Source organism: Amphiura filiformis, chromosome 17 (assembly GCF_039555335.1).
Source record: "Amphiura filiformis chromosome 17, Afil_fr2py, whole genome shotgun sequence".
Classification (NCBI taxonomy): Eukaryota; Metazoa; Echinodermata; class Ophiuroidea; order Amphilepidida; family Amphiuridae; genus Amphiura; species Amphiura filiformis.
This window is the reverse complement of record NC_092644.1, coordinates 9213700-9241139: the sequence shown is the minus strand read 5'-3', so window position 1 is coordinate 9241139 and position 27440 is coordinate 9213700. Positions and strand designations below refer to the sequence as shown.

The 27440-nt window shown below is 38.3% G+C and overlaps 1 protein-coding gene across 1 annotated transcript in view; it reads left to right on the top strand.

Annotated features, from left to right (window-relative positions):
- LOC140138368 (hemicentin-1-like) overlaps positions 1-27440 on the top strand; it is a 177172-nt gene that overhangs the window by 38607 nt on the left and 111125 nt on the right. Inside the window, 8 exon segments of the mRNA XM_072160275.1 lie at positions 8056-8285; positions 10527-10649; positions 21099-21276; positions 23414-23466; positions 23469-23493; positions 23496-23639; positions 24447-24704; positions 25407-25551. Of these exon segments, the coding sequence (XP_072016376.1) occupies positions 8056-8285; positions 10527-10649; positions 21099-21276; positions 23414-23466; positions 23469-23493; positions 23496-23639; positions 24447-24704; positions 25407-25551 (1156 nt within the window).

Sequence of the window (27440 nt, the reverse complement as noted above, 5' to 3'; positions counted from 1 at the left end):
ATTTCTTGAAAAAAAGAGCCAAAAACATGCATTTTCGGCATGTTTCTGACAATTGAATCACAAAAATTAAAGACTTGGAACAAGTCTAAGCATTCAAAATCTTGAGTATGTCGAAATTTTGCTCTAATTTTCACTTTTTGTGTTACTTTAATTAAATGGTTGGTTATGAGAATGAAACATGTCTTTTCCAAAAATTAGAATGCATAAACTGAAATTAGTCTTTAGTACAAGTCTTTGGGCTTGATTGTCACAGCATATGAAAAACACCCTAAAACGCATGTTTTTGGCCCTTATTCCCAAAAATTAACCAAATATTAAAATTTGACCTTTATTGCCAGTTAGTACTAACTAAAGGATTAGGATTTAGCTAAGTTTCATTTGGCAAAACAGGATAATCTTTTTTTAATCTCAAAAAATTAGTGCTGCATTTTTCTGGAATGGGGAGTAAGGTGGATCATGAGGCATTTTCTGGTTTGAAATCGTTCTCTAAAAATATATGACGTTAAAAACAAACCTATGTTGTATACATGCAGCGTTCGAAATTTTGGTTGTCCGTTCACCCGGGACAACTAAAAAAGTCGCAGGACAACTAAAAATACTGAATCGGTTGTCCACCGGACAACCATAAATCTGTAGCCAAGTCACCTTTGTAGGCCTATGGACAACCAAAAACTTAGACGTACAACCAGAAATTGTAATCTGGTTGTCCGTGGGACAACCATTTATTTTTCCTTAATTCGAACACTATACATGTCAAATCGAAGTGAGAGAATGGATTTGGAAGTATAATTTATGTTTGGATCAAAGAAGTTCGAGGGAGAGCTCATATTCTGTAAAGTCCAGTCTATGAGGGAGATGCAAATATGGTCAGTGGCGGCGCCAGGAATTTTTTCAGGGGGGGGGGGCATTGAGGGGGCAAAATGAATTTCAGGGGGGGCAAATCTACAAATTTTGCCACTGAATATGGTGTCAGTCCATGCTCTCCTTCTGTAGCACTGGGCACAGAGATGGTGCTAACTAATGGCAACATAATCATGGAATTTACTGTCAGCCTTTTAGTCACCAGAGAGGAGAGTTCAATCTCAACTCCAAAAGAAACTGTTAATAAATAATATTTTCATACTTCATATAAAAAAAATTATAGATCCATATAATAATCAAGAAATACATTGACAGAATACAGATAGATAAATCAAATTGTGTGATAGGCTTTTATGACGGGAATCATAACAATTAGTGGGTTATTAGCGGGTTTGCCATCGGACAAGTTTAGAATTGTCAAGCTTTCGTCAGAAGTAGCTCTGACTTCTTCAGGACAAAGTACCGAAGAATGAGACATGTAGGCCACCCCCTGCTTACTGATGGCTCTGAAAAGAGCTGTTCACTAAAGACTGCCCCTTGTCAACAGAGAACAAGCAGATCTTGCCTATCTGATAAGTTGAAATGTTTTGGTGGCTCTGAAAAGAGCCGTTCACTGAAGACTGCCCCTTGTCTTCAGAAAGCAAGCAGACCTCGCCTATCTATAGATAAATAAATTGCAAATATATAAGAATTGAATTGAAGTACTTGATAGTACTTCAATTCATGGATTTAAAAAAAAATCACAGATGATTCTGTAGTCTGCAGCATCACTTTAATCGAGTATTCCCTGTCCCGCATTTATTAGTTTTTACTATTGACATCTCTGCATCTATTTGTTAATGCTGTCGATTTTGATTTAACCCAGTGACTATTATCTAACTGTTAAATGTTACATATCTGAGCAGTATAATTGCCACCATTGATATTGACAATTGACCTGTCTGACTCAATGGGAATCATCTCAAATTATTAGTTGATATTAAAAGGAATCAAGCCTAATTTGTCAGCAGTATCTACAGGTGTTATTTGAAGATGGTGTTGTTGGCAAATGAATGTTTTGTGGAATGAAATTAGACATCCCGTTGTCACATTTTAGCTCGCTTCGTAGCGATCTAAAGGGCTTTTTGGGATTGATCACTTAGTAGCGTCGATCAGGTACCTGTTTTGCGCCGGGGGCACTCAACACAAATGACCATACGGGTATGCTCCCGGAAAGACCCCCCTTTTGGGTTTCGCAGCTCGAAAGACCCCCTATTTTTGACCAAAATAAAGCTCGAAAGACCCTTGATTTTGATAATTTCAGCTCTAAAAGCCCCAAAATTGCTCATTCCTCATATTTCTTGTTTTTCAGGCGATTTTCAACCAAAAAGCCAAGAAAGACACTTGATTTTGACTTTCGCAGCTCGAAAGACCCCCCTTTTACCGTGCGCCGTCAGCTCCCAAAGACCCACCACCTCAAAATTCGGGGAGCATACCCACCAAAAATTTTGATGTGCCCCCGGTTTTTGTGGCGTACCTGTTTTGCCTGGCATAGAGCATTAGGACCAGGATTAGGGTTTGGATTAGGATTAGGGTTAGGATTAGGGTAGGGTTATTCATTGGTAATTTACTAGTAATAGTAATAGTATACCGTGTGCGCGCGCTTTATTTCATAAACAATAAGTATAATAAATAGACGGCTTTCTAGCACAACCACTTGTAGCATAGTGTGTAGTGCCTCGACTATGGATCGATAGGTTGCTGGTTGAACCCGGTCGATCCTTGGTAGAATTTTAAATCTAACTTGTTTCGTTTCTTTTTATTAAGTAAGAGGAAATAATAGTAGCCAAAGTAACTCAGCGAACGCAACGCAATGCTAGTAAGCATTTCGTAAGGTGTGAAGAGGCACGCTTTGTAGCGCTTGTTAGGTACTCGTCGGATATTGTGAAAGTGTGACAAGAGGCTGAATTAGATTCACCATTGTGACATGATGAGCAAGCAACTTGAGTCAGATGATGTGAAAATCAAGTTGGATGTAGAGCCAAAATCAGTGTGTTATGAGAGGATTCAATTTAGGATTAAAAGATTAGGTTTAGGATTTGTGTTACTGTTAGGGTTATGGTTAAAATGCAAGTCAGGATTAAGAGATTAGGTTTAAGGTTTGGATAAGGGTTAGTGTTAGGTTTATGGTTAGGATTCAAGTCAGGATTAAGAGTTTAGGTTGAAGTTTGGATAAGGGTTAGTGTTAGTGTTAGGGTTAGGATTAAGAGTCAAGTCAGGATTAAAAGATTAGGTTTAACATTTGGATAAGGGTTACTGTTATGATTAGTGTTAGGTTTAGGATTCAAATCAAGATTAAGAGATTAGGTTTAGGATTTGGATAAGGGTTAGTGTTAGGTTTACGGTTAGGATTCAATTCAGGATTAAGAGATTAGGTTTAGGGTTTGGATAAGGGTTAGTGTTAGGTTTACTGTTAGGGTTAAGATTCATTTTAGGATTAAGATATTAGGTTTAGGGTTTGCATTAGGATTAGAGTTAGGTTCAGGGTTTAGATTCAATTCAGGATTAAGAGATTAGGTTTAAGGTTTGGATAAGGGTTAGTGTTAGGTTTAGGGTTAGGGTTTAGATTCAAGTTAGGATTAAGAGATTAGGTATAGGGTTAGGATTTTGGTTAAGAGTGATGGTAAAGTTACTCCTACTAATCCTCTCATCTTTCATTTTGATTGTCTTCTGACAAGGCAAGTAGTATAATTCCAACAAATTATGCTATCTTTGCTCAAATTATTTTGATAAATGTCTGAAATAAGACACTGAATCTAGGTTAACTAGAAGCCATTGTCAAGAACAGTGGTGCACATGGGGTTTTTTTCGGGGGCATGGGGGGGCAAAGTGAATTTCAGGGGGGGCAAAATCAACAAATTTTGTGCAAAATTGCCGCATAAAAAGTGGAAATGTCACGTAATTTTGGGTTTTCCCTCAAAAGTGGGGGTGGCAAGAAAAAATATTTGGGGGAGGGATTAATTCTCCCTTGCCCCACACCCTCCCACCCCGCCCGTAGTGGCGCCACTGGCCAAGAACTATTGTTGTGCAATCAAAATTAATGAAAATTTATCACAAATCTTCTCTAGTTGTTAACTTAATATATCAAGCAGGAACAAGTTAGAAATCAGTACACTTCCTGTATACATGAAATGGATATCCCTTGATCATCAGATCAGTGTAAAGAGCTTAACGTTTTCAGCAGTGGATCAAAGGACAAACTTACATCACGTTTAACAACTTATAACCCTGCACTATGATCTTGAGTGCAAATAAGGGTAGTTGGGGACAATTTTTGTACCATTTCTTTCAAAGTGACTCTATGAAGCTGGGGAATACCGAAACTTGAAAAGGAGCACAAAAATCAGGACTCAAGGGGAATTGTACCTTTGGGCACATGGCTTGCATCATTTATTTTGAATCCTTGTATTATTTGCATATTAATTATTATGTCTTGAATGCTAGGGTGAAGCATAATAATAATAATGTGGAAGGATATTGTTATGTTGTTGTTGATGATGATACTGGTGTTGTTGTTGTTGTTGTTGTTGTTGTTGTTGTTGTTGTTGTTGTTGTTGTTGTTGTTGTTGTTGTTGTTGTTGTTGTTGTTAGTAGTGACAGTGGAGGTAGTGACCTAGACTTAAAAACAATAACTTTCTTAAAATTGACATTTTATGTCCCCATATGTGACCTGCTACCACAAAATCAGCGTAAAGGCAACGCGACTTTATGCTAATTTTGTTGAGTTGGTAGTTTTGAGATTTTGTTCTGACTAAGTTGATGTTCTTTGTTTGCCGTCACCTTTACAAGCCAGTAGTATTATCCTTCGTGAATGGCACATAGGTGCCCCCATTCGCAAAGGACATACAGACATACCTAGTGGCTTTAACAGGTGAGTGAACACCAACGCAGTAGCCAGGGCGTTTTGAGTGACTAACACCTTGCGACTTTACGCTGATTTCATGGTAGCAGGTCACATATGAAGTAACTTTTATGTTAGCAGATCCATCTCATTATTCCACAGTTTCAAAACAAGTTTCAAAGTTTTTGTAATTGTGATAGCATTAACACTTGTGCAAGTCCATTTCTTAGTTGTGGATCATCCTGAAAGTTTCTTAGGTTTGACAGGGTTAATCTTCAACCATCGCTTATTTACATTTAATACTGTCGCCCCAACCTGGGTACATGTAGAGACAGGCGTGAAATGCTATGTGAGCTATATTACGTCCTTTTCTCACTTGTTAGTCTGCAAGACAGGCTTAATTTCCTTGTACGTACCGTGATTTGCATTAGACAGGGAGGCAATCATGTTCTACTGAGTAGGACTATTCTCACACAGGATGTTAGCTATAATAAAACTAAGCGTGCTAGGGGTTTGTTAATGCCCTTGACAGTGCCATGTGACGACCAATTATCGCAAGTTTATCTCCCGCGTTGCAGTGAACTTGATATGGCATGTGAAGTTTACATGGTTCATGATTCAATGTAACACACTAATGTTTGTAAGCACAACATAAACATTTAGTGTAGCAGTCATTTACTGTGTGAACCTGGAACGTGACATAATATTATTATGGTTTTTTTCCAATTCAATTTGTCCCTTAAAGGCTGGCCCATTCAGTGATCCCAGAGAAAGTATAAAAAAAATTGTGTATACTAGAGCAGGATAACTTAAGTCATTAAAATTGTTACCAGGTATTTTTGAAATAAAAGAATTGGCAAAAATAAGGAAAACAACAGTATTGATGAAGTTGATGAAGCCCCATTGAAATATATGTATAAAATTTCTCTACTTACTAAAGTAGAGAAATTACATATTTATGTCTTATTTTGTCTTTACCACACGGTTCAGGACAATGAAACAATTTTTATTTTGCTGGCCTTTGGCAAGGAACATCTTTGTACAGTGTGCTTTGTTCATATATAGTAATTTTGTTATGCAATGTTTTGTATTTGGAAGCAGAACCTCCTACTCAAATGTTACAAACAGCTCTTTTCAGAGCCACCATTTTCACTATTTGTAAGCTAAAATGGTCTGCATGTTGGGCTATTCCAGTTGAAACCCATACACACCCTATGGAAGACATGACCTTACTCTTCCACACATGGAGTGTGACTTTCAAATAGGGTTAGACCTGAATGGGTGACTCCATTTGAAATCTACACCCCTTGTGTGAGATTTTAAGATCATGTTCTGGGGGTGTATGGATTTCAACTAGAAAAGCCAAGTATTTCGATGTAAATGGGAAAGAATTAACTGTTTGAAGCTGTAACAGTAACAATTTCTTGCAATTATTTTTCAAGTTATCAATGGTGGTCTCCCAGTGATACTGTAGCTAATTACGATCCAACTGAATTGACCATCTACATCACCATAGGGACCAGCATGATGCTAACTGTTGTGTTCACATTGTCGGACGTACGCCTGGCGGAACTTGGTCGGCGTAAGTTGCTAGGAGTAGCGGTAGGCGCTGCCAGGAGTAGTGGCAGTGTGAACGATGGTCAGTGTAAGTTCCGCCAGGCGAACGTCCAACGAAAAGTCAGGAGTAGCAATCTGGGTGTAACCTCCGCCAGGCATAAGTTGCAGTGTGAACACTGCTACTAATGTGAGTTTGACCTTTTGTTGGTCGGAACTAAGACATTACATTGCGTGGTTGAAAAAGGTCACAGAAACACCGGAAGTGGTAGCCAATGTTTATACCGACCAGAAGTGAATGCTTTGTGGAACTGGTCAGCGTAGTGCTAGGAGTAGGCTAGGTGTGGACACGCGGTAGGAGTAGCGAAAATATCTGTGGATTTTTTATCAATGTTAGCGTAACTTTACGCCAGGTGTAACTCAAAATGTGAACATGACTGAAGTCAAAATTCTTTTACTTCTTTGATAATATGTTTTGCCACATTTGATTTAGTGCAATTAAGTATGATCAGAAATGACAAGATAATTACTTTTATTAAGGAAAATCATGGAGTTGTCATGTCGTGTTCTGAGAATCATGGAGTAAAATTGGCCCACCTACATGAAATACATGAGTGCGAAAATACTATGAATAGGATCTTGTATGCTGTGAATACATACATGAATTTTTCCTCTGGTAAGTGAATTTAACATTCAGAGTAAGTTGTGACTTTTAAAAGTTGTAGTAGCTTTATGTACCCTTTTCTTTAAAGAGGAATCCCCACCAGAGCTGTTCTTCTGGGGTGAACCAAACCTGCCTGGTTATCAAATTAATCAGTGATAAGGTAATCTCTGAATTTGACAGGTGATAATTGATGTTTTAATGTTATTGCATCAATTAGCACCTGTCAAATTCAGAGATAACCTGGTCACTGATTAATTTGATAACCAGGCAGGGTTGGTTCACCCCAGAAGAACTGCTCTGGTGGGACTTCCTCTTTAAATGGTATATCTTCAAATGAATTTTGAATGTTTAATTTGAGTCTACTTAGACAGCTTTAGACAATGAAGAAAGCCTGCAACAATACCAGAGGAATCCAAAATTACAACAACATAAAACGCTGTCTACACTTGCGTAACCTACATAAGTTTACACTAAACCCATGTGGTGTATGTATAATTTGTTTGAATGTTTTAGTGTGCTTTTCGCTAAAGTGCAATAACATTATCAGGGATGAAATTTTCTGATTTCCAGAAATTTGTCCATATATGGAAATGTAAAAAATCAAAAAATTGATTTTAAATTTTTTTTTTTAAATTTTATTTATTTATTATTATTAATTTGTATTTTGATTGATTGATTGATTTTTACGTTTCTGGAAAAGGGGATGTCGGTGATACCCTACCCTATTCCCTAGACAATGGACAAGCCCCCCATAAATGTTTGATGTCATGAGCACAAGCGCTCAGCCATCTGGCCTTCAGGAAATCTATCAATTACCCACTTGCATCCAGTGGTGGCACCAGGAATTTTTTTGGGGGGGGGGGGCAAAGTGAAGTTCAGGAGGGGCAAAATCGACAAATTTTGTGCAAAATTGTTGCATTAAGTGGAAATTTACGTAATTTTGTTGGTTTCGCTCAAAAGTGGGGGTTGGCAAGACATTTTTTTTTTTTTTGGGGGGCAAATATCTCCCTTGCCCCCTAGTGCCGCCACTGCAATACTTGTATCCGTACATTTATCAGAATGTTACAACCTTATTTCTTTCCTTTGTTCCTCACAGAAATTGGACCAATCACAAGAACAAATAGCCCAGATGTTTTTCAGAGGCAGTTACAAGACCTATATGTGCAAGGAGGAGGCGACTGCCCAGAGATGAGCGTAGGAGCAATACTTGTAGCATTGAATATTAGTCTTCCAGGATCATATATCTATGTATTTACTGATGCCAGGGCCAAAGATTATCATCTTACTAATGATGTACTCAAATTAATTCAAGAAAAAGAAAGTCAGGTAAGTGGATGGTTACAAGTATTTTCTTCAAGTTTATCTCCATTTTTCCTTCTTGTTGTAACATTTTTTGTTTGTTTGTTAAGGTTTAAATTTGGCAATTTAAATTTACAGCAGTTACCGTATTATATTGTCTGTAATAAATGCTCCCCCTCTAATAAACGCCCCCTCCAATTTTTCAATGAAAAATTGATAAAAATGCAAACATTTCCATACTATATCGTGTGAGTAAGCTTAAAACTTGCATCAGTTATGTCAGTGACGATCGCTAAATTGCATGGACAAAACCTATTATGACCATCCATTTCATTGCCTAATTATGGTAGAATTCCACTATAATTTCATCAGATTCTTGCTTGATGATACACTTATGGGTGTAATTTTGTTGTATTTACCACAAAAATGTCATTTTTAACGTGATTCAGTGGGCGCTGCCATCGGTAGTAGTATTGGTATAGTCATAAATACCTTCTTTCTACAGGAGCACCATCGGGAAATTGAACCCGATTTTAAAGTTTTTTCAATGAAAATTCACTTCTAATAAACACCCCCCCCCAAATGCAATGCCCTCAGGGTGTTTATTACGGAAAATACGGTATCAATTTATATAAAATGCTGAGTTGTTGACAGGTTGGTACCAAGTTTAATCTCTTGCTCGAAGCTCTTCAAATCATTGTTAGAAAATATATGTGCTGGTAGGGCATTCCATGTGCGTGCAGAATATGAGAGAAACGATCTTCTTTGGTATACAGTAAGCAAAAGAATTAAGGTGCCAGTTATGTTCATCCCTGTATATATCCTAAACAAAGACGAATATGTCAAAATTAAAACCAGCTGCCAATACAGGTACTCTTTAGCTCTGATTTAAGACCTTATTTGTTGAAATTGGTTGAGAATTAAAGAAACAGTGATCTAAAACCTAAGGAAGAAGGGAAATCAGAAGTTGCAATTTTGTGTTCTAATCAATGAAAGCACAATGCTCGTTTAATCAATGAAAGCACGGCAATAGTTACCTTGTTCGATAACGCCTTGTGTACAAATCAATAGGGCTTGCAAATGGAGCAAACGGCAACTTTTAAATTGGCATCTTTGTTGGGTTTTTGGATGTCATGTCTTGAACGTTTTCAACAAATTAGGTTTTAAATTCGAGCTAAAAGATCAGGGGTGAACATAACTGGTACCTTAATTCTTTGGCTTGCTGTATACCAAGTTGGATCTTGAGATTTTCACAACAAGGTCTTGTTATCAAATAGTATTTGAGGCACAGATCAGCAATGCCTCTTCAACAAATAGGTCCATTGCCCATGTGATTATTTAGAGGGTGCTATTTGCTTGAGTACAATTTATTAAACTGTGCTTTAGAAAAACCCCGGAAATCAGTTTTAAGAGTGGGAGTAAAACCACTTTATAGATACAAGGAAATTTGTTTCCTATGAAAAGTTTCACTTTGGGGGAAATCCCGCATCCTGTTACCCTACACGTAGACTCGGCTATGAAGGGACTATATACGACTGGGTTAAAGCACTTTCTCATATAAATACATTTTAATACCATTCTGAGAAATCAACAGACTAGGCAATTGAAAAGACCAACTGTGGCATTCAACATGGGATTCCCTTGACTAAGGTTCATTGAAGGGAACTTGTTGCGAATACATTCAGGAACATGAATAAGTGAACATTCTTGATAAACGTCAGTTATGTCTCAGAGGGTACTCAAGTTTGGGTAGGGGTGTGCTACTGAGAATTTGAAAGTGGACCCATCAATATACTAATTTTGCTAATCTATCTTAAATGTTTCTTGTTTAAAATTAAGGGATTTATAGAATAATTAAGATAAAAATACTCCTTTTGAGCAGGATTTTCCAAGTAAAAAAAGTGGTGGTTTATGATTTTGTTGGGAAAAATGGAGAAGCATGCTTTGGAGAGTGGTATAAATGAACATAGCCCAGGCCCCAGGATACCGATACAAAAACTGCTATAAAATGTCTTCATTATGCATACAATATTCAGTGCTGGCGCCAGGAATTTTTTTAGGGGTGGATTAGGGGGAAAAGAGAATTTCAGAGGGGGCAATCAACAAATTTTGCGCAAAATTACCGCAAAAAGTGGAAATTTTTGTAATTTGGGTTTTTTTCTGGGGGGGGGGGTAACAGGGGGGGGCAAGAGTTCTGACTGGGGGCATTTGCGCCCTCCCCCGTGGCGCCGCCACTGACAATTTTAACTTTTTGTGTTTTGATTTCAGGTCGTATTTGTAATGACTGGTGACTGTGGAAATCACTCTCATCCAGGGTTTAAAGCTTATGAACAGATAGCTGCCACAAGTTCAGGGCAGCTATTCCTGCTAAACAAATCTGATGTAGAAGAGGTGAGTAACCATGGTAGCCATTTGTTTTTCAAACTGAATTCTAATATACAGCGTGTTTATAGTGAGTTTTGAGTATGCCGTATACGATCATTCTTGTATATAAACCGAAACTGTTTATAGTGAGATGCAGTTGCCGCACAAATTATATACCAACTAACATTACCGTACATTTGCAATGACCCATGAGGTCACAGGGAATGTGTAAATATTGTGGTGCGAGCTATAAACAGCCCATTCAACAGTATGATCATGGCAGCGAACATGTAGCTTCTGTTTTCATAACTCGTGGGGGTGAGAAGCGTTCCGAATGTCCTGTGCGGAACTTACGCATCATAAAGAAGCTGCTACTTCCGGTAATACAGCACATGCACAATTTATCCTCGTGTGTTTATAGTGCAAATATCTCATGCCAAGGATATCGATGTTCGGTACATACAAATACGGCTAGTGTTTATAGTGAGCAAGTTTCCAGATAATATCTGACCGGATAAAAATTATACCGCAATGTACCACACATCTCAGTGCTCCCACTATAAAACAGCTGATACACTATGATCCACAACATGCTCATCTATCAGGGGAACAGTTCTTAAACCCCAATACATTTGAACATTCATTGAATGACCTTTGAAGATTTGGGTACAAAAACTCATACTTTGCAACTTGAAGTCAAATTTTACACTATGATTATGTATTTGAGGTTATTGGACTATGCCATTGGGATGAGGCTCTTGTGGTCCATACTGATATAGAGTACCTGCAATTTCACCACCATCTCTAGTTTGAAGGGGATGTAGATGCTGTTGTAGTACTTTTATTTGGTGGCCTTTGACAACACACCTGCTCCCATGTTCACTGGTTAAAAGGTCATTATGATATGGAAAGAGTTCTTTGAAACAATACCAAAACTTTTACTCACTATTCATGATTTCACCTATAAAGATGTTGAAAATAACCACCTAGTTCTATGGGTGGATGGATTTGCCAGGTTCTGTCAGTCAGAATCATTACTGATCGAACACGATAAGATTTCAGGTGTAAATACTTAGAAACTTTTCTGATAGCTAATTCTTATAGCTTCTATATAGCATGTTAGATTTGTTTGCAGCCCTCACTAGCTAGCTTTTGATTCAACAAGCTACTTGGGGGAGGGGGCGGTGTCCAACCTTCAAGTAATTATTTTGTGTAAGCTAACCCTAAGCCTATTCATAACCCTAATCCTAACTCTAACCCTAAACTAACCCTAACCAATCAATGACAGTGCCTGTTTCAAGCCTATAAGCCTGCTGCGTGCATGATCGCCTGTCGAATTCGTCTACCTACCTCGACCGGAGACTAAGTTCAGACCCGGGCTCTATTGGGTAGCTGTGTTAACGCGCCAATGACCGAAATCCTATCGTATTCGACAAGCAATGGTGTGGCGGGAAAGGTGGCAGATAGCTATGCCGACCGTAGCATGATCTTGCCTGCATTTTGACAACCAGTATTTATCTGTAATCGATGATGGATCGATTGATAATCGATAATCAATATTCAGTCAATATAATCAATGTCACTCAAGATTAGGCCTACTATTCAAATAGCATTAAAAATGATGGGGGGGTGATTTTCAAATCAGCCTTTTCCTTACGGACTGTCTATTTGTATGCCGGTGTCAATCAATAATCAATCATGGTTAATCGATAATCAATAATCGATTATCAATAATCGATTATCAATATCAATCACGTCTACTATTCAAATAGCATTAAAAATGATGTGCGACGGGTGATTTTCAAATCAAGACCTTTTCCTTACGGACTCTCTATTTGTATGGCGGTGTCCATCAATAATTGATAATCAATAATCGATTATCAATAATCGAATATCAATAATCAATAATCAATATCTATCATGATTGGGCCTAAAAATAGCTTTAAAATGATGTGGGGGGCGGCGGCGGCGGTGTGATTTTCAAATCAGGTCTTTCCCTTACAGACTATTTGTATGGCGGTGTCAATCAATAATCAATAATTGATCATCAATAATCAATAATCGATTATCAATAATCGATTATCAATAATCGATTATCAATCAAGATAATCTCAATTTTCAGAATGCTAAAGAAATTTTATAAAAAAAATAAACAAAGTTGAAATGTTGAACTTTTTTAAAAATTTCTAAAATCCCCATTTTCATCTTCACTTGTATAAAATGAACATTTTCTGCGAAATTTTGATGAAAATTTTGTTCTGAATTCAAAAATTGTAGTGCTTGTCTTAAGCGCTTTCCAGAGTTGAAAAGGGGTCAATGTCACTTTCAATTATAGCAATCTCCATGGCAACACCCATGTGATCCCGGATCCTCAAGGATGCTAGATGTATACTTAAAGCGAGACATCAATTTGAAGTTTGCATTTAATACATGATTGAATAGGAATTTTTGTCATAAAATTGCGATTATCTCGAAAACTGTGTCAACAACAAGCAATGAATTTTTGTTAGATTTATTTTTTGAACACGCAATAGGCGATTTTTAACTTATAAAAAAAAAAAAAAAAAAAAAAAGATTTCTTTAACAATTGCAGATTTGTTACACTAAAGCCTCATGAACACTAGACTGCGCTGCATTCCTTTTTTGTTGTTTTGATAAACAATTCATACGTTTCCATGCATGAAACCATTTAAAATCTATGACGAAACACATCACATCTCCAGTGACTGCCCTGCCCAGAGAAAAAAGGACTGCGGTAGTTGGATATGACCTGTGTGACCCACCATATCTTAACACATAGACTCAACCTCTTTCATCTCGAATCTGAGGTGGGTGGTAAATCTTAACCAATAACAGATAGGCAAGCATACATGTTTATGCATTAGCCCAACCCACTGTGTTCACTGAACCCAACCCACGTGGGGTAGCTCTATTCAGATTTCATTTGACAGCTTAACCATCGCAGTATCGTGCTTGCGACGTCAAGCGCATACTATACATTGTATTGGACCTTGTGCAAATAATACGCGCTGGACGGCTATTCAAACGGCTTAATTGGTAAAAACCACAGGATATGTGCATAAACAGCCAAGACTGCATTTTTAATGAGGTAACATCATACCCACTATAGAGTGCATAGTTCATTGTATATTCGAACTACAGTAGACCAGTTTTCTCATGGATATTTGAGCCCGATTTGAGCTGTTGAATCAGAACAGGAATGATGACTTTTCCATGGTCAGGTCAGAGAAATTAATTTAGGGAATGATAAATTAAACTGGTCTACTACAGTAGACTACATGAACACATGATTAGATAATTAAAACAATCGAAATTAGACAAAACATGAGAGAAAAAGGATAGCTCTGTGGGCCTACCATGATCCTCTCTGTATTCGGCATTACTGGTCGAACACGATAAGATTTCAGGTGTAAATACTTAGAAACTTTTCTGATAGCTTCTTATAGCTTCTGATAGCACGTTAGATTTGTTTGCAGCCCTCACTAGCTAGCTTTTGATTCAACAAGCTACTTGGGGGAGGGGGCGGTGTCCAACCTTCAAGTAATTATTTTGTGTAAGCTAACCCTAAGCCTATTCATAACCCTAATCCTAACTCTAACCCTAAACTAACCCTAACCAATCAATGACAGTGCCTGTTTCAAGCCTATAAGCCTGCTGCGTGCATGCATGATCGCCTGTCAATTAGTCTACCTACCTCGACCGGAGACTAAGTTCAGACCCCGGCTCTATTGGGTAGCTGTGTTAATGCGCCAATGACCGAAATCCTATCGTATTCGACAAGCAATGCTTTTCTGGAAGAGGCTAATTAATGACCTCAAACAATCACCTAGGCCCCTACAGCTGAAAATCTGAAAAAAACTGCATTGTTTTGCAAACATAGTTTGTAAATATCTGATTTGATTCCCAAAATTTCAGTCAAAAATTAACTCACTTTGGCCAAAAGATGGCATAGAGAGAGCTGATAATAATTTTGTGATATTTGCCTCCACCTGCATAGATTTAAACCAAGGACCTGTTGCACCAGAATCCAAGTTGCTATTTTGGTGCAGGGTATTCCTATTGAGACACCTGTAAGCCTAGGCCTATATAATTAAAATTTTGCTCAAAGAATGAAGAAAATATAATTGCTAGAGAATATCATTATATAGAATGATAAAATATTATGCTTCCTTGGGGTTGCACAGCATTCTTTGTCCAATAACAAATATATTCACCTTTTCCAAGTTCACATTTACCTACAAGAAAAAGTTAAAAAGTTAAGGTCATTTGTAAATTTTCTTAAGGATGTTCTTTGTCAGAACTAATAAACTTTAATAATGTACCTAGATTTCTATTCCTGGATTCCTATACATATTACCTATGTAATATAGAAAGGAAGCATAAAACAATGTGAATTGACCGGGTCAGGCAATTACTGTCCAAGCCCAACATAACCATGCACCATATAGGTCAGAGCCTGTTTAACTTAAAAATATAAGGCACTGTCCATGGGGCTGATTATCTGTATGGGAGCATAGTGAGTTAAGGGGAAAGGTGACGCATAGCTGCCCCGTGAAAAAGTAAGATTACTGGAATGAACAAATTCATGGGTTATTGGACATAATGACTTGCTACTCTTAAAAACAGTATAGATTAGACCAGAGGATGTTTAAAGACATTCCCATGGCCCAATGGGGTTTCTGACCTTGGTATGTCTGGTTTTTGTACACATGTGGCAAGTTGACCATACTTTGCATTGGGATTGTGTGCAAATATCTGATGTTTTCATCCTATTATTTAACATTGAAAACATCGAGACTTAGGAATAAAATTAATGCAGTGGGACAATATGAATGTTTCCTGTAAGAAAATCAAATATCAGTCCTAAGTCTCAACTATTAGCTCGTTGGCTGCAGTTTTAAAATGACCATTTTGTGTGTGTGGCAATGGGGACTTTGCCTCTAAAATTAGGTTATATTGGTCAAATTTCCCAATCATAGTGCATTGTAGGAATGCCTTTAAGCCTCCTCTGAGATTAGACTAGGTTTCAAGTAAAATCCCATGATTTCCTAGTCAATTCATTTTGACCAGATTATGTCAAATTTGACCTTTGGCACTACCCAAATATATCACTTTTGCAGGGGCTAGTGAATGACAATGCAAATGAAATTTTGACCACTTTTTCAAAGTTGCAAAATAAATTCAAAACTTTCAAAACTGCAATATATTTGTATGTGGCAGCTATTCTAGCACTGTCCATTCAAGCTTTTGTTTTAGATAACTGAAATTTGTAGCAAATTTAGTAAAATTCTTCAATGTTGACTAAACTCAAGTTATCTGTCTGCCTAGGTCAATGGGTCATGACCTTATTGACCCTACCTGGATAGGTATGGGTCATCTGCTGGACTTGGAGCAAAACCTGATGAACACTTTATTAGTATTAGAAAGTTATTTTCCTGTAAAATTATTTTATATGGTTCAGCTCTTTAACCCTAAACAACAGCCATTGCTTTAGTGACTGGAAAGGAACGAAGGAAGGAATGAAGAGAGAAGATATGAAGAAGTAGTTTGTTTTCATCAGGATTCTAACCCGAGACCTCTCATATGCTAAGCGCTTGATCGGCGACCGATAGCCATGGGGGTTTTGCTGACCTGGCCAAGGAAAGCAGGAATTTGGTACAGATGACCATTTGGACATTTGATGAAATTTAGTTGTACAGGTGCATTGAAAAGGGGGTAAGCCTACTTAAAAAATGCTATTTGGAAAATAATGGCCCTTAGTAGGGGAGGGTGCTAAGTAGGTCGAGTACAGTATTACACTTTTAAAAAAATGGTTGAGATTTGCATGGCATGGTATGCACATCCTATTTTGAGTCCACTGTCATCCAAAGATTCCATGTCTTTTTAAAAAATTTTCCCCCAAAGACCGATTTCCCCCAAATTGTCACCCAAAATCCTTACAACTGATCATCCAATGACTTGATAAGGGATGGTTCTATGCGCAAACCCCCAAAATTGCAGTTTGGAAACAAAGTTGGCATCATCCATGAAAAATTCACAATATATGTTCAACATAAAAGTCAACTTTCTAAACAAATTAGCACCCCAAGTAAATTGTAACTATGCCAACAGGATACGGGTTCACCCCGTCAGTCCGAAGCCCATCAGTCCAAACCACCGCAGTCCGAATTTTAAGCTTGCCTAACGCCAACAGGATACGGGTACACCCCGTCAGTCCGAAACCCCATCAGTCCAAACCACCGCAGTCCGAATTTTAAGCTTGCCTAACGCCACCAGGATACGGGTTCACCCCGTCAGTCCAGACCACCGCAGTCCGAATTTTAAGCTTGCCTAACGCCACCAGGATACGGGTTCACCCCGTCAGTCCGAAACCCCATCAGTCCAGACCACCGCAGTCCGAATTTTAAGCTTGCATAACGCCACCAGGATACGGGTAAACCCCGTCAGTCCGAAACCCCATCAGTCCAAATCACCACAGTCCGAATTTTAAGCTTGCCTAACGCCACCAGGATACGGGTTCACCCCGTCAGTCCGAAACCCCATCAGTCCAGACCACCGCAGTCCGAATTTTAAGTTTGGCTAACGCCACCAGGATACGGGTTCACCCCGTCAGTCCGAAACCCCATCAGTCCAAACCACCGCAGTCCGAATTTTAAGCTTGCCTAACACTAACCCCAACCCCAAGCCTAAACCTAACCCTAGACCTAAACCTAACCCTAACCCTAAAAATTTGGACTAGGGTTGGTTTGGATTAACGGTGTTTCAGACTGACAGGGAGACCCCCCCCAGGATACAGGCCCTGTATGGTACAAATGTCATTGTATTACAGTTCATTCTGTTGCCATAGCAACACAAACTTGCATTGTAAAAAATGTAAGTAAACATTTGTATCATCAATTCAATATTTTGTCCAACATACCCCAACTTCAATACCAGAAATCTCATATAAATATTATGCTGACTATATAAAGGTTATGAGTAAGTTTATAAATTTTAACAGGTTTAGTGCCAATAGGTCTATGCAACAGATATAATAATGACAACTTAGTTGATAGCATTGATGGTTTATCATTGATGGATCCATGTGCTGCGGCACGTTCCTTGGCTGCAATCCAGGTTGCACTTTGCTACATTTAAAGATGCAAACTTGGATTAATATAGCCTTATTTTAGACTATATTCCTACTTTTTCTTTGAAATAAATGAACAAAACACGCCCATGAAGAATCAGTATTTATTAGAGACAATTTAAGGAAACTACCCCCGGGGGGACTACCAGAACGGTCAACTGCATATCTGTCAATACACGCTTTTTCAATGGGAAATGAACTTTGCTGCTTGGATGATGTCACAATGAGGTTAGCATTTATTCCGTATTGAAAAGCGTGTACTGACGGATATGCAGTCGACCAGCCTCCTACTTAAAAAAGCTTTAAGCTACAGAAATATAAACCTATCTGCCAAAATTATTGAGGATTATCATCTTTGAAAGAAGTTGCTGTAAAACAAAAATTACTGCTTACCCAATTCTGCATATATCCCTAATGTAGTAATGGCTTCCTCCGGTGACAGTGCTTGAATTTGTAAATGTGTAGTTATAAATTGCTTGTTCTAAACTACCATCACAATGAGTCCTATCAATCACTGGTGGTCAACATGATCATGTTATAAAATAACATAAAACATTTCACAGTTCATTGTTCATATTTAACAAGTGCTTTGTGAATAAAGTCAGATCAAACAAAATCTTATTTTGGACAAAAAATGCTGAATTTTCAGATTTTTGCCCCCAGATTTTCCCATTGTCCAGGGAAAACAGTGTAGTGCGTCACTGACTATGTTTGCCAATGAATAAATGTATATGTGCATCTCTTTGTTGCTCATGGAGACCACTTAATAATATACCTCAAAATAACCAATGAGGTTGAATCAAAGAGTGCCAACTCTACCATGTTTGTGTGTCGCTCATGGAGGCCACTTAATAATATACCTCAAAAGAACCAATGAGGTAGAATCAAAGAGCACAGACTCTACCATGTTTGTGTGTCGCTCATGGAGGCCACTTAATAATATACCTCAAAAGAACCAATGAGGTAGAATCAAAGAGCACAGACTCTACCATGTTTGTGTGTCGCTCATGGAGGCCACTTAATAATATATCTCAAAATAACCAATGAGGTTGAATCAAAGAGTGCCAACTCTACCATGTGTGTGTGTTGCTCATGGAGGCCACTTAATAATATACCTCAAAATAACCAATGAGGTAGAATCAAAGAGCACAGACTCTACCATGTTTGTGTGTCGCTCATGGAGGCCACTTAATAATATACCTCAAAATAACCAATGAGGTTGAATCAAAGAGTGCCAACTCTACCATGTTTGTGTGTTGCTCATGGAGGCCACTTAATAATATACCTCAAAATAACCAATGAGGTTGAATCAAAGAGTGCCAACTCTACCATGTTTGTGTGTCGCTCATGGAGGCCACTTAATAATATACCTCAAAATAACCAATGAGGTTGAATCAAAGAGTGCCAACTCTACCATGTTTGTGTGTCGCTCATGGAGGCCACTTAATAATATACCTCAAAATAACCAATGAGGTAGAATCAAAGAGCACATACTCTACCATGTTTGTGTGTCGCTCATGGAGGCCACTTAATAATATACCTCAAAATAACCAATGAGGTAGAATCAAAGAGCACATACTCTACCATGTTTGTGTGTCGCTCATGGAGGCCACTTAATAATATACCTCAAAATAACCAATGAGGTAGAATCAAAGAGCACAGACTCTACCATGTTTGTGTGTCGCTCATGGAGGCCACTTAATAATATACCTCAAAATAACCAATGAGGTAGAATCAAAGAGCACAGACTCTACCATGTGTGTGTGTCGCTCATGGAGGCCACTTAATAATATACCTCAAAATAACCAATGAGGTAGAATCAAAGAGCACAGACTCTACCATGTTTGTGTGTCGCTCATGGAGGCCACTTAATAATATACCTCAAAATAACCAATGAGGTAGAATCAAAGAGCACAGACTCTACCATGTGTGTGTGTGTCGCTCATGGAGGCCACTTAATAATATACCTCAAAATAACCAATGAGGTAGAATCAAAGAGCACATACTCTACCATGTTTGTGTGTCGCTCATGGAGGCCACTTAATAATATACCTCAAAATAACCAATGAGGTAGAATCAAAGAGCACAGACTCTACCATGTGTGTGTGTCGCTCATGGAGGCCACTTAATAATATACCTCAAAATAACCAATGAGGTAGAATCAAAGAGCACAGACTCTACCATGTGTGTGTGTCGCTCATGGAGGCCACTTAATAATATACCTCAAATTAACCAATGAGGTAGAATCAAAGAGCACATACTCTACCATGTTTGTGTGTCGCTCATGGAGGCCACTTAATAATATACCTCAAAATAACCAATGAGGTAGAATCAAAGAGCACAGACTCTACCATGTTTGTGTGTCGCTCATGGAGGCCACTTAATAATATACCTCAAAATAACCAATGAGGTAGAATCAAAGAGCACAGACTCTACCATGTGTGTGTGTCGCTCATGGAGGCCACTTAATAATATACCTCAAAATAACCAATGAGGTAGAATCAAAGAGCACATACTCTACCATGTTTGTGTGTCGCTCATGGAGGCCACTTAATAATATACCTCAAAATAACCAATGAGGTAGAATCAAAGAGCACAGACTTTACCATGTGTGTGTGTCGCTCATGGAGGCCACTTAATAATATACCTCAAAATAACCAATGAGGTAGAATCAAAGAGCACATACTCTACCATGTGTGTGTGTCGCTCATGGAGGCCACTTATACCTCAAAATAAGCAATGAGGTAGAATCAAAGCATGCCAACTCGGCCATGTTTGCATGCTGCTTTTGTCGGCCATGCGCTTAATGTACCTCAAAATAACCAATGAGGTAGAATCAAAGAGCACATACTCTACCATGTGTGTGTGTCGCTCATGGAGGCCACTTATATACCTCAAAATAAGCAATGAGGTAGAATCAAAGCGTGCCAACTCTGCCATGTTTGCATGCTGCTTATGTCGGCCATGCACTTAATGTACCTCAAAATAACCAATGAGGTAGAATCAAAGAGTAGCCCTGGGGATTATTTTGCTATGCGCCCTACAAACTTTGATTCTGAGTGCATGGTTGTTTGCGCTGTGTGTGTAATCTGTTGTGTCAAAACACAAGCAAAGGGCTCCATGCACAAACCTTTGTAAATTCGTAAGCTAATGATGCAAATTGTTGTTAAATTCGGACCCTTGCTATGGCTTCCATGAGGGACAGACCAAGATAGCGGATTTGTCATGGCATTACAATAGTGAAATTTTGAGTTGGTCATCTTTAAGTATAATATCTTTGGTGTTCGAAAATAATCTTAATATTTTGTTCATTTTTGTTATTTTAGGTATTAAAATTTGTGGAATTGTCCGTCCAAGCCAGGAAAGTAAGTTTATTAGCATCAGACATAGAAGAAGGGAGAACACATTCGTATCGGTTACCGATTGATTCAAGGATTGATTCTGTTACGATATCGTTGAGTGGGGATAATCCGAAGCTTGTGTTACGGGACCCTTATAACCCAGGTAGGTAACAGGAGAATCACTAACATAAACTGCAAAGAAAGCGTGTAATTAGTTACAGGATCAGGATTGGTAGAGTAAACTCAGTAGAAGGTTCTTATAGTATCTGATCCAGAAAGTTCACTTACTTGTGTATGTAATTTCAACAACACCTGTTGTCTTTATCAACACTTGATGGGTAGTGACTGCTATTGGCAACCGACACTAGGTGAGTCACCTATAAGAAAGAGGACGGGCACCACCATGAATAGAGACGATGGACAATACCAACTATCTCACATATTTGATGAGGTTCTGAAACAGGGATCTAAAGAATCCCTGGGAGGAAAACCAACTGGCAACTCCAAGATCAACGCTGGAACTACTTCTAGTGGCGGTTGCCAATAGCAGTCACTACCCATCAAGTGTTGATAAAGACAACAGGTGTTGTTGAAACGTATACAAGTAAGTAAACATTCTGGATCAGATACTAAGAACCTTATCAACTGAACTTAATAAAAACCCCTTTAAAAGGGAGTGCTCAGGCATGATTGGAACACATAGTTGTGCAATGTAGGTCGTTGGTGTTGAATAAGGTCGCGTTTCTTATAATTAGGGCTAATGATACTGTTTTATATGTAGGCCTACATAAGATTAAGATATCAGATTGTGAAGATCCTTAAGCATTTTGATTATTAGGGTAAATATAACGCTCCACTAGGTGATTAGCTCTTCAATATTTAGAGACTGCATATCTACTAATGTAGAGTCTGTTGGGATATGTATATATATAGGATATGATGTGTGATAGATAATGACAAGGTTTCTTATGATTTGGATGATTCATAAATAGTTTTAGGTCAAGGTCTAAACTGGATGTATATATTCACTCAGGTGTACCTGATAGCGAAAAAAAGGGAGTATTTCGCGATTCTAGCATCCTCTTTTGATGGCATTATGACATACCATTTATACACAAATGTGCCAGAAAAGGATTTGATATTTTATTTACTATGCAAGTAACCTATTTCCATATTCCACAGAACTTACGCATCTCTTGGGAACTAAACTTTTGTTATGCTAAATAGCCTTCCGAATTTTTCATGTTGAGGTCATGTTTTACATACATCAATGAACATCAAAGAGGAGCTAGACTGTTCTCTGTGTCAAAATATGACACAGAATTTCTGGCCCACATGTGTATAATAATTAATGGTTTCAGTAGATATCTGCGAAAAAAAATATATTAAAAAAATTTCAGTTGATTTCGATTTTGCATTTGCGAGTTAGTGATTATGTGTATTATCATACTCCATAGACCACTGTGTAATTTCTTTCTGGTAATATTAACAGAACATTACATATTTCATGATATTTTTGCCAAGTGAATGAATCTGCAAGAAATGAGATAAGTGTATAGTTTATTTTTGGATATATTTTTGGATGAAACCCTGTAAAAGTTGTGTGTTCTAAATAGATATCAGACTGAAAGTAGATTTATTTTTCCAAAGGGTTGAGAGAAAAGGCAGGGAAGGCAAGGTAACATAACTTTAAAACCAGGTCGGTCAGCATTCTGCAGGTGGGGAGTTCTACCCCCTTCAACTATCCATGTCCAAGGAAGGGAATGGCTCTTTTTCTCCTTCTCTCAGCTACACCGAGTTTTGGGGTCTTTTAGCACAGAAATATCATAAGGGACCCCATATTTTTCAAATTTTGAAAATTATGGGGTCCACCTGGACCCCGTCATTTGAGACTAACTCAAACGATGTGATAAATGTGATAACTGTCTCAGAATTTGTGTCTAAAGACCCCCAAAATTGTTTGGGACCCCATAGTTTTCAAATTTTGCAGATTATGGGGTCCAACTGGACACCATAATATTTGGACCTAGCGGGAACCAAGGCGGGCCCGCCCCTGCCCCCATGTAAAGCGGCCCCTGTATAGCAAAGCCCAATACTACTGTAGGGGTTGGCAAATGTCCCCTTACCATTCGTACTGTCATCCACATGCAATTATTATGTCAACATCAGAAAAAGTTGCTGATGTCAACATAAACATTTTTTGACATTGATTATAACACATGGTACTTTCGAAAAAAATTCTAGTGCCCCCCCCCCTACTGGCCAAAATTAATTCTGATTTCTTTACCATTTTGTTACAGCAAGAATAATTACAGAAGCGGATGGTTTAGAAGTTTTATTATCATTAGAGAACGCGTTTATATAATAACAATACCTAATCCAAGCCTGGTATATGGCAATTACAAGTCAGCAGTACAGGAATTCATACGTTGAGAGTAACGGCAAAAAGTCAGCTGGATTTCAGTTACGGATTTTCTAAAAAACAGACGTGGGATTTGGATGAAACGATGCGGAGGCCGATCAAAGGTAAGCAAAGTTAAAGCAGCTATTTTAATAGTGGACATTTTTTTCATTGTATATATGAAAAATTATATTAACATGAAATAAATAGCATTAAAATGTAGAATCCATTAATTTTGGCAAAAAAATGGCTGATTTTACATGATTTTAGCAAAATTTTGGTTGGGCCTGTTAGACTGGGTCTCGTCTCAAGTTGAGAGTAAGGCCATGTTGGATTTTGCAATGGCAGATTTGAATCGTGTGTGCTAACCTAATTCTGCGGGGCGTATACACATATGTAGAAGAGCGATTTGTCCGTACGCTGGAGATGATACTGCGTAAACACACCGATTCGAATCTGCCCTTGCAAAATCCAACAAGGCATTACTCTCAACTTGAGACGAGATACTGTATTATTATAGTCCTAAAAAAGGGTCAAATATCACTCACAGTGCATTTAACAAAATCATATGTCTAGATACAGTGTATACTAAAAATGAAATGCACTCACTATTTCTTATTTTGCATGACAAACCCAGAAATATTACTCACGGTTTGAGCTTTCGCCATCTTTTGCTGATGGCTTGATCACAAGTGTTTGTTTTTGATCTCTGTTTCCCACAGGTTGGACCAGATCACAACAAACACTTGTGATCAAGCCATCAGCCAAGATGGTGAAAGCGCAAGCCGTGAGTAATATTTCCGGGTCCTCACACAAAATAAGAAATAGTTTGATCTACAACCCTACTGATGCATCTGCTTATGAAATGCAACAATATTTACTTTTTTAAGACTTTATTGTAACTTTACATTTTTTCTGTTTCAATTTTACAGGTATTCCAAACCAGTTACTCATCCAGGCCCACAAGCTTCTACATCCAGGTATCTTCCAGAGCGTGGAATTCCTCAACCTCAGAGGCGAGGTAATCGCTCGCTATCAATTGGATGATTTCGACGAACATCGGCGTCTTTACATCATTCCTGATATCCAACCACCAGAGGATTACTTCCACATACGCATAGTTGGAGTGGATTATACAAACAATATCTTCCACAGACTTACACCATCTGCTATTAGCAGCCTTATACCAGGTAAGTGGCTTAGTGTGTTTAATATGATTGGGGTACAGAGTACTAAAAATTTATTTGGAGGAGGAAAACGTTCCGAGACCTCTATGTTCGTTCAAGGGCGTGTTGTTGGCACGCTTGCAGTGCAACAGCATCAAAGCACCATCATCACTACCAAACTCTGGGTGAAACCATATATTTTGGCTTGTGATATTTCAGACTATACCCAATGTTGTATTTATTTGTTGTTGGTGATTTTTCAGTCTTTTAGTTTTTAGCCCCCCCTGCGTTTCCCCCAGTAAAAACCCTAAATTACAAAACTCAAACCCCCCCGTATATATGGTTTTACCTATCTATATCTCCCACGACTAGAGAGTGACTATTTCAAATTCAGGGACTGCCTTTTGAGGAGAGCCAGAGCAATCACTCTCTACTGCTCTCCTTAAACATGTTAAATCTGATATAGGCAGGAGAGTGATTTTTAGCTCTCCTTACTTGACTGGCCATTCTCTCCTTACATTCTATTGTATATGCTATAAGCAGCTCTCCTTGAAGGCTCCAGAAGAGCTATTTAATGCTCTCCTGCAAATTCCAAAAGACAGTCCCTGTAAATTGAAGTTACCCAATTGTCTATACTATATGAAACTCATACTCCTTCTGTGGAAGAATTGTGGAGTTCAAATAGAATAGCCTCTTTTCTTATACATGCCATCTATCTTTGTACAGATCCACCAAGAGTACGGATGCCACCCAGAACCCCAGGTTATTATGGTAGGACAGCAGTGCTTACTTGTGAAGTAAAGAGTTTGGTTCCTTACACGTTACAGTGGGTGAAGGATGGTGCAGTCTTAACCAACAAGATCCACTTTACGTAAGTTTCAGATTTCCGCTTTGACAAATTAACGTTTGAATTGCAGGTGAAGTTCTTCTGTTCTGCCCGGTCCCCGCACTCCGTGCATCCGCGGGTATTCATGCTCGTCGAAAATTTCGCAAAATAAGGGGTGTTTTCAGATGAATAAAACACGATTCGCGAAACACACAAAAAAGGGTGTTTTTTCAAACCACATGTTCGCGAAATTGAAAAAAGGGTATTTTCAACGAGCAGCCTACGCGTTTCTGCCAGAAAAGGGTATATTAGAAATATCGTTCGCATTTTAGCGAAAATAGGGGTATTGTCGAAGGGCAAATAATTCGCGAAAAAAAAAAAAGGGGTGTTTTTCCCCTAAAAACTTCGCGAAATGAGATGCAAAAGGGGGTGTTTTTAAAGTTCACCGACAAGCATAAATACCCGCGGATGCACGGAGTGCGGGGACCGGGCTGTTCTGTGCACTTGGCTAGGATTTAAAAAAAATTAGCCTGGACACACTTCGTTTGCCTGGGCAAAATGCTTGTACACCCATAAAATGCATGATTGCTGAATACATTGTGTACAAAACTCAAGGTTAACTTTGGAGCTATGATTGTTAAATGTAGGTCATTGAACAAGGATAGTAGTTAGTAATCAACATTAAATGACCATACAGGTATATGCTCCCCCAGAAATACCCCTGTTTTTGGAGTTAGCTCCCAAAAACCCCTGTATTTCAACAAAACAGAGTACTTATGACCTTTGATTTGGATAATTTCAGTTCTAAAGGACCCCTAAATTGCTCATTCCTTACATTTCCAGAAAGCTAAGAAAGACCCTTTTTAACTGTTCGCAGCTCCAAAAGACCCCCACTTACGGTACGCCATAAGCTCTCGAAGACCCACCACCTCAAAATTCCGGAGGAGCATATCCACCAAAAATGATGTGTGCCACCCCTGGGATCCGGCATACGAGAGTGATATTAAGACTCATACAATTACTAAACTTTTAAAACAAGTATAAACAGTTCACTACAAAATAGGCAGACTTTTGATTCTTTTTAAGTACAGTGTGGCATTTATGGTAGGGTGAGGTTTGGAGGGATGTCCTCCACCAATGAATGAAATAATGCCTCGGATTCCCTCATGTAATGTCCCAAACCCCTCATGTACAAGTTCCCATTTGTATATTTCTCTGTTAAAACTTTTTGACTCCCTCAAACATATAAAATTAAATATAGGCTACTATTGAAAGACCACATTTGTGACTGTCCATGACGAAACACTTGTAAAGTCGGCCCCTGGTCAATTTTGTTTTCTTTGTGTTTAGAAAATATATATCATAAGCTTTACAATGATATATCATTTGACTTCAAACGATATCCAGAAGCGGAGTTATGGTTTGTTAAACTTTGCTCCTTCAGCAAAAGGGTACATTATTTCGGTGCTACATTATTGCTCTTTTTCCACATTGCTGGTATTAAAATTAAAAGGTCATAATTGGCGGTCACTTCAAATCATCCCCAAGTCAACGAGGTTCAGGAATGTCCTCTCATTGTTATGTGTTGGTTAAACCACCACTTGAACAAGATTTAGCCAAAGCAAACAAAGACTAGAGCTATTTACGAACTATACATAAGTATAAGCTTATTACCCTCTTCAACAATAGGATTAATGATTGATTTAAAAAGTGTTTGACTCACACTAGCGAAATGAGAAACATGTAGCAGCAACTTGAGGTACATATGAATGCAACCTTTATGCACATTTTGCACTGTAACTCAGAATACAATTTGCTGACTTCACGAGCTGTTTGTGAGGGACGGACACATTTGTTAAGTAAGAATATCTATTCCTATTATAGCTTATTATAAAGTTTAACTTGTTAACCTTGAACATCGGTTGACTTTCCTG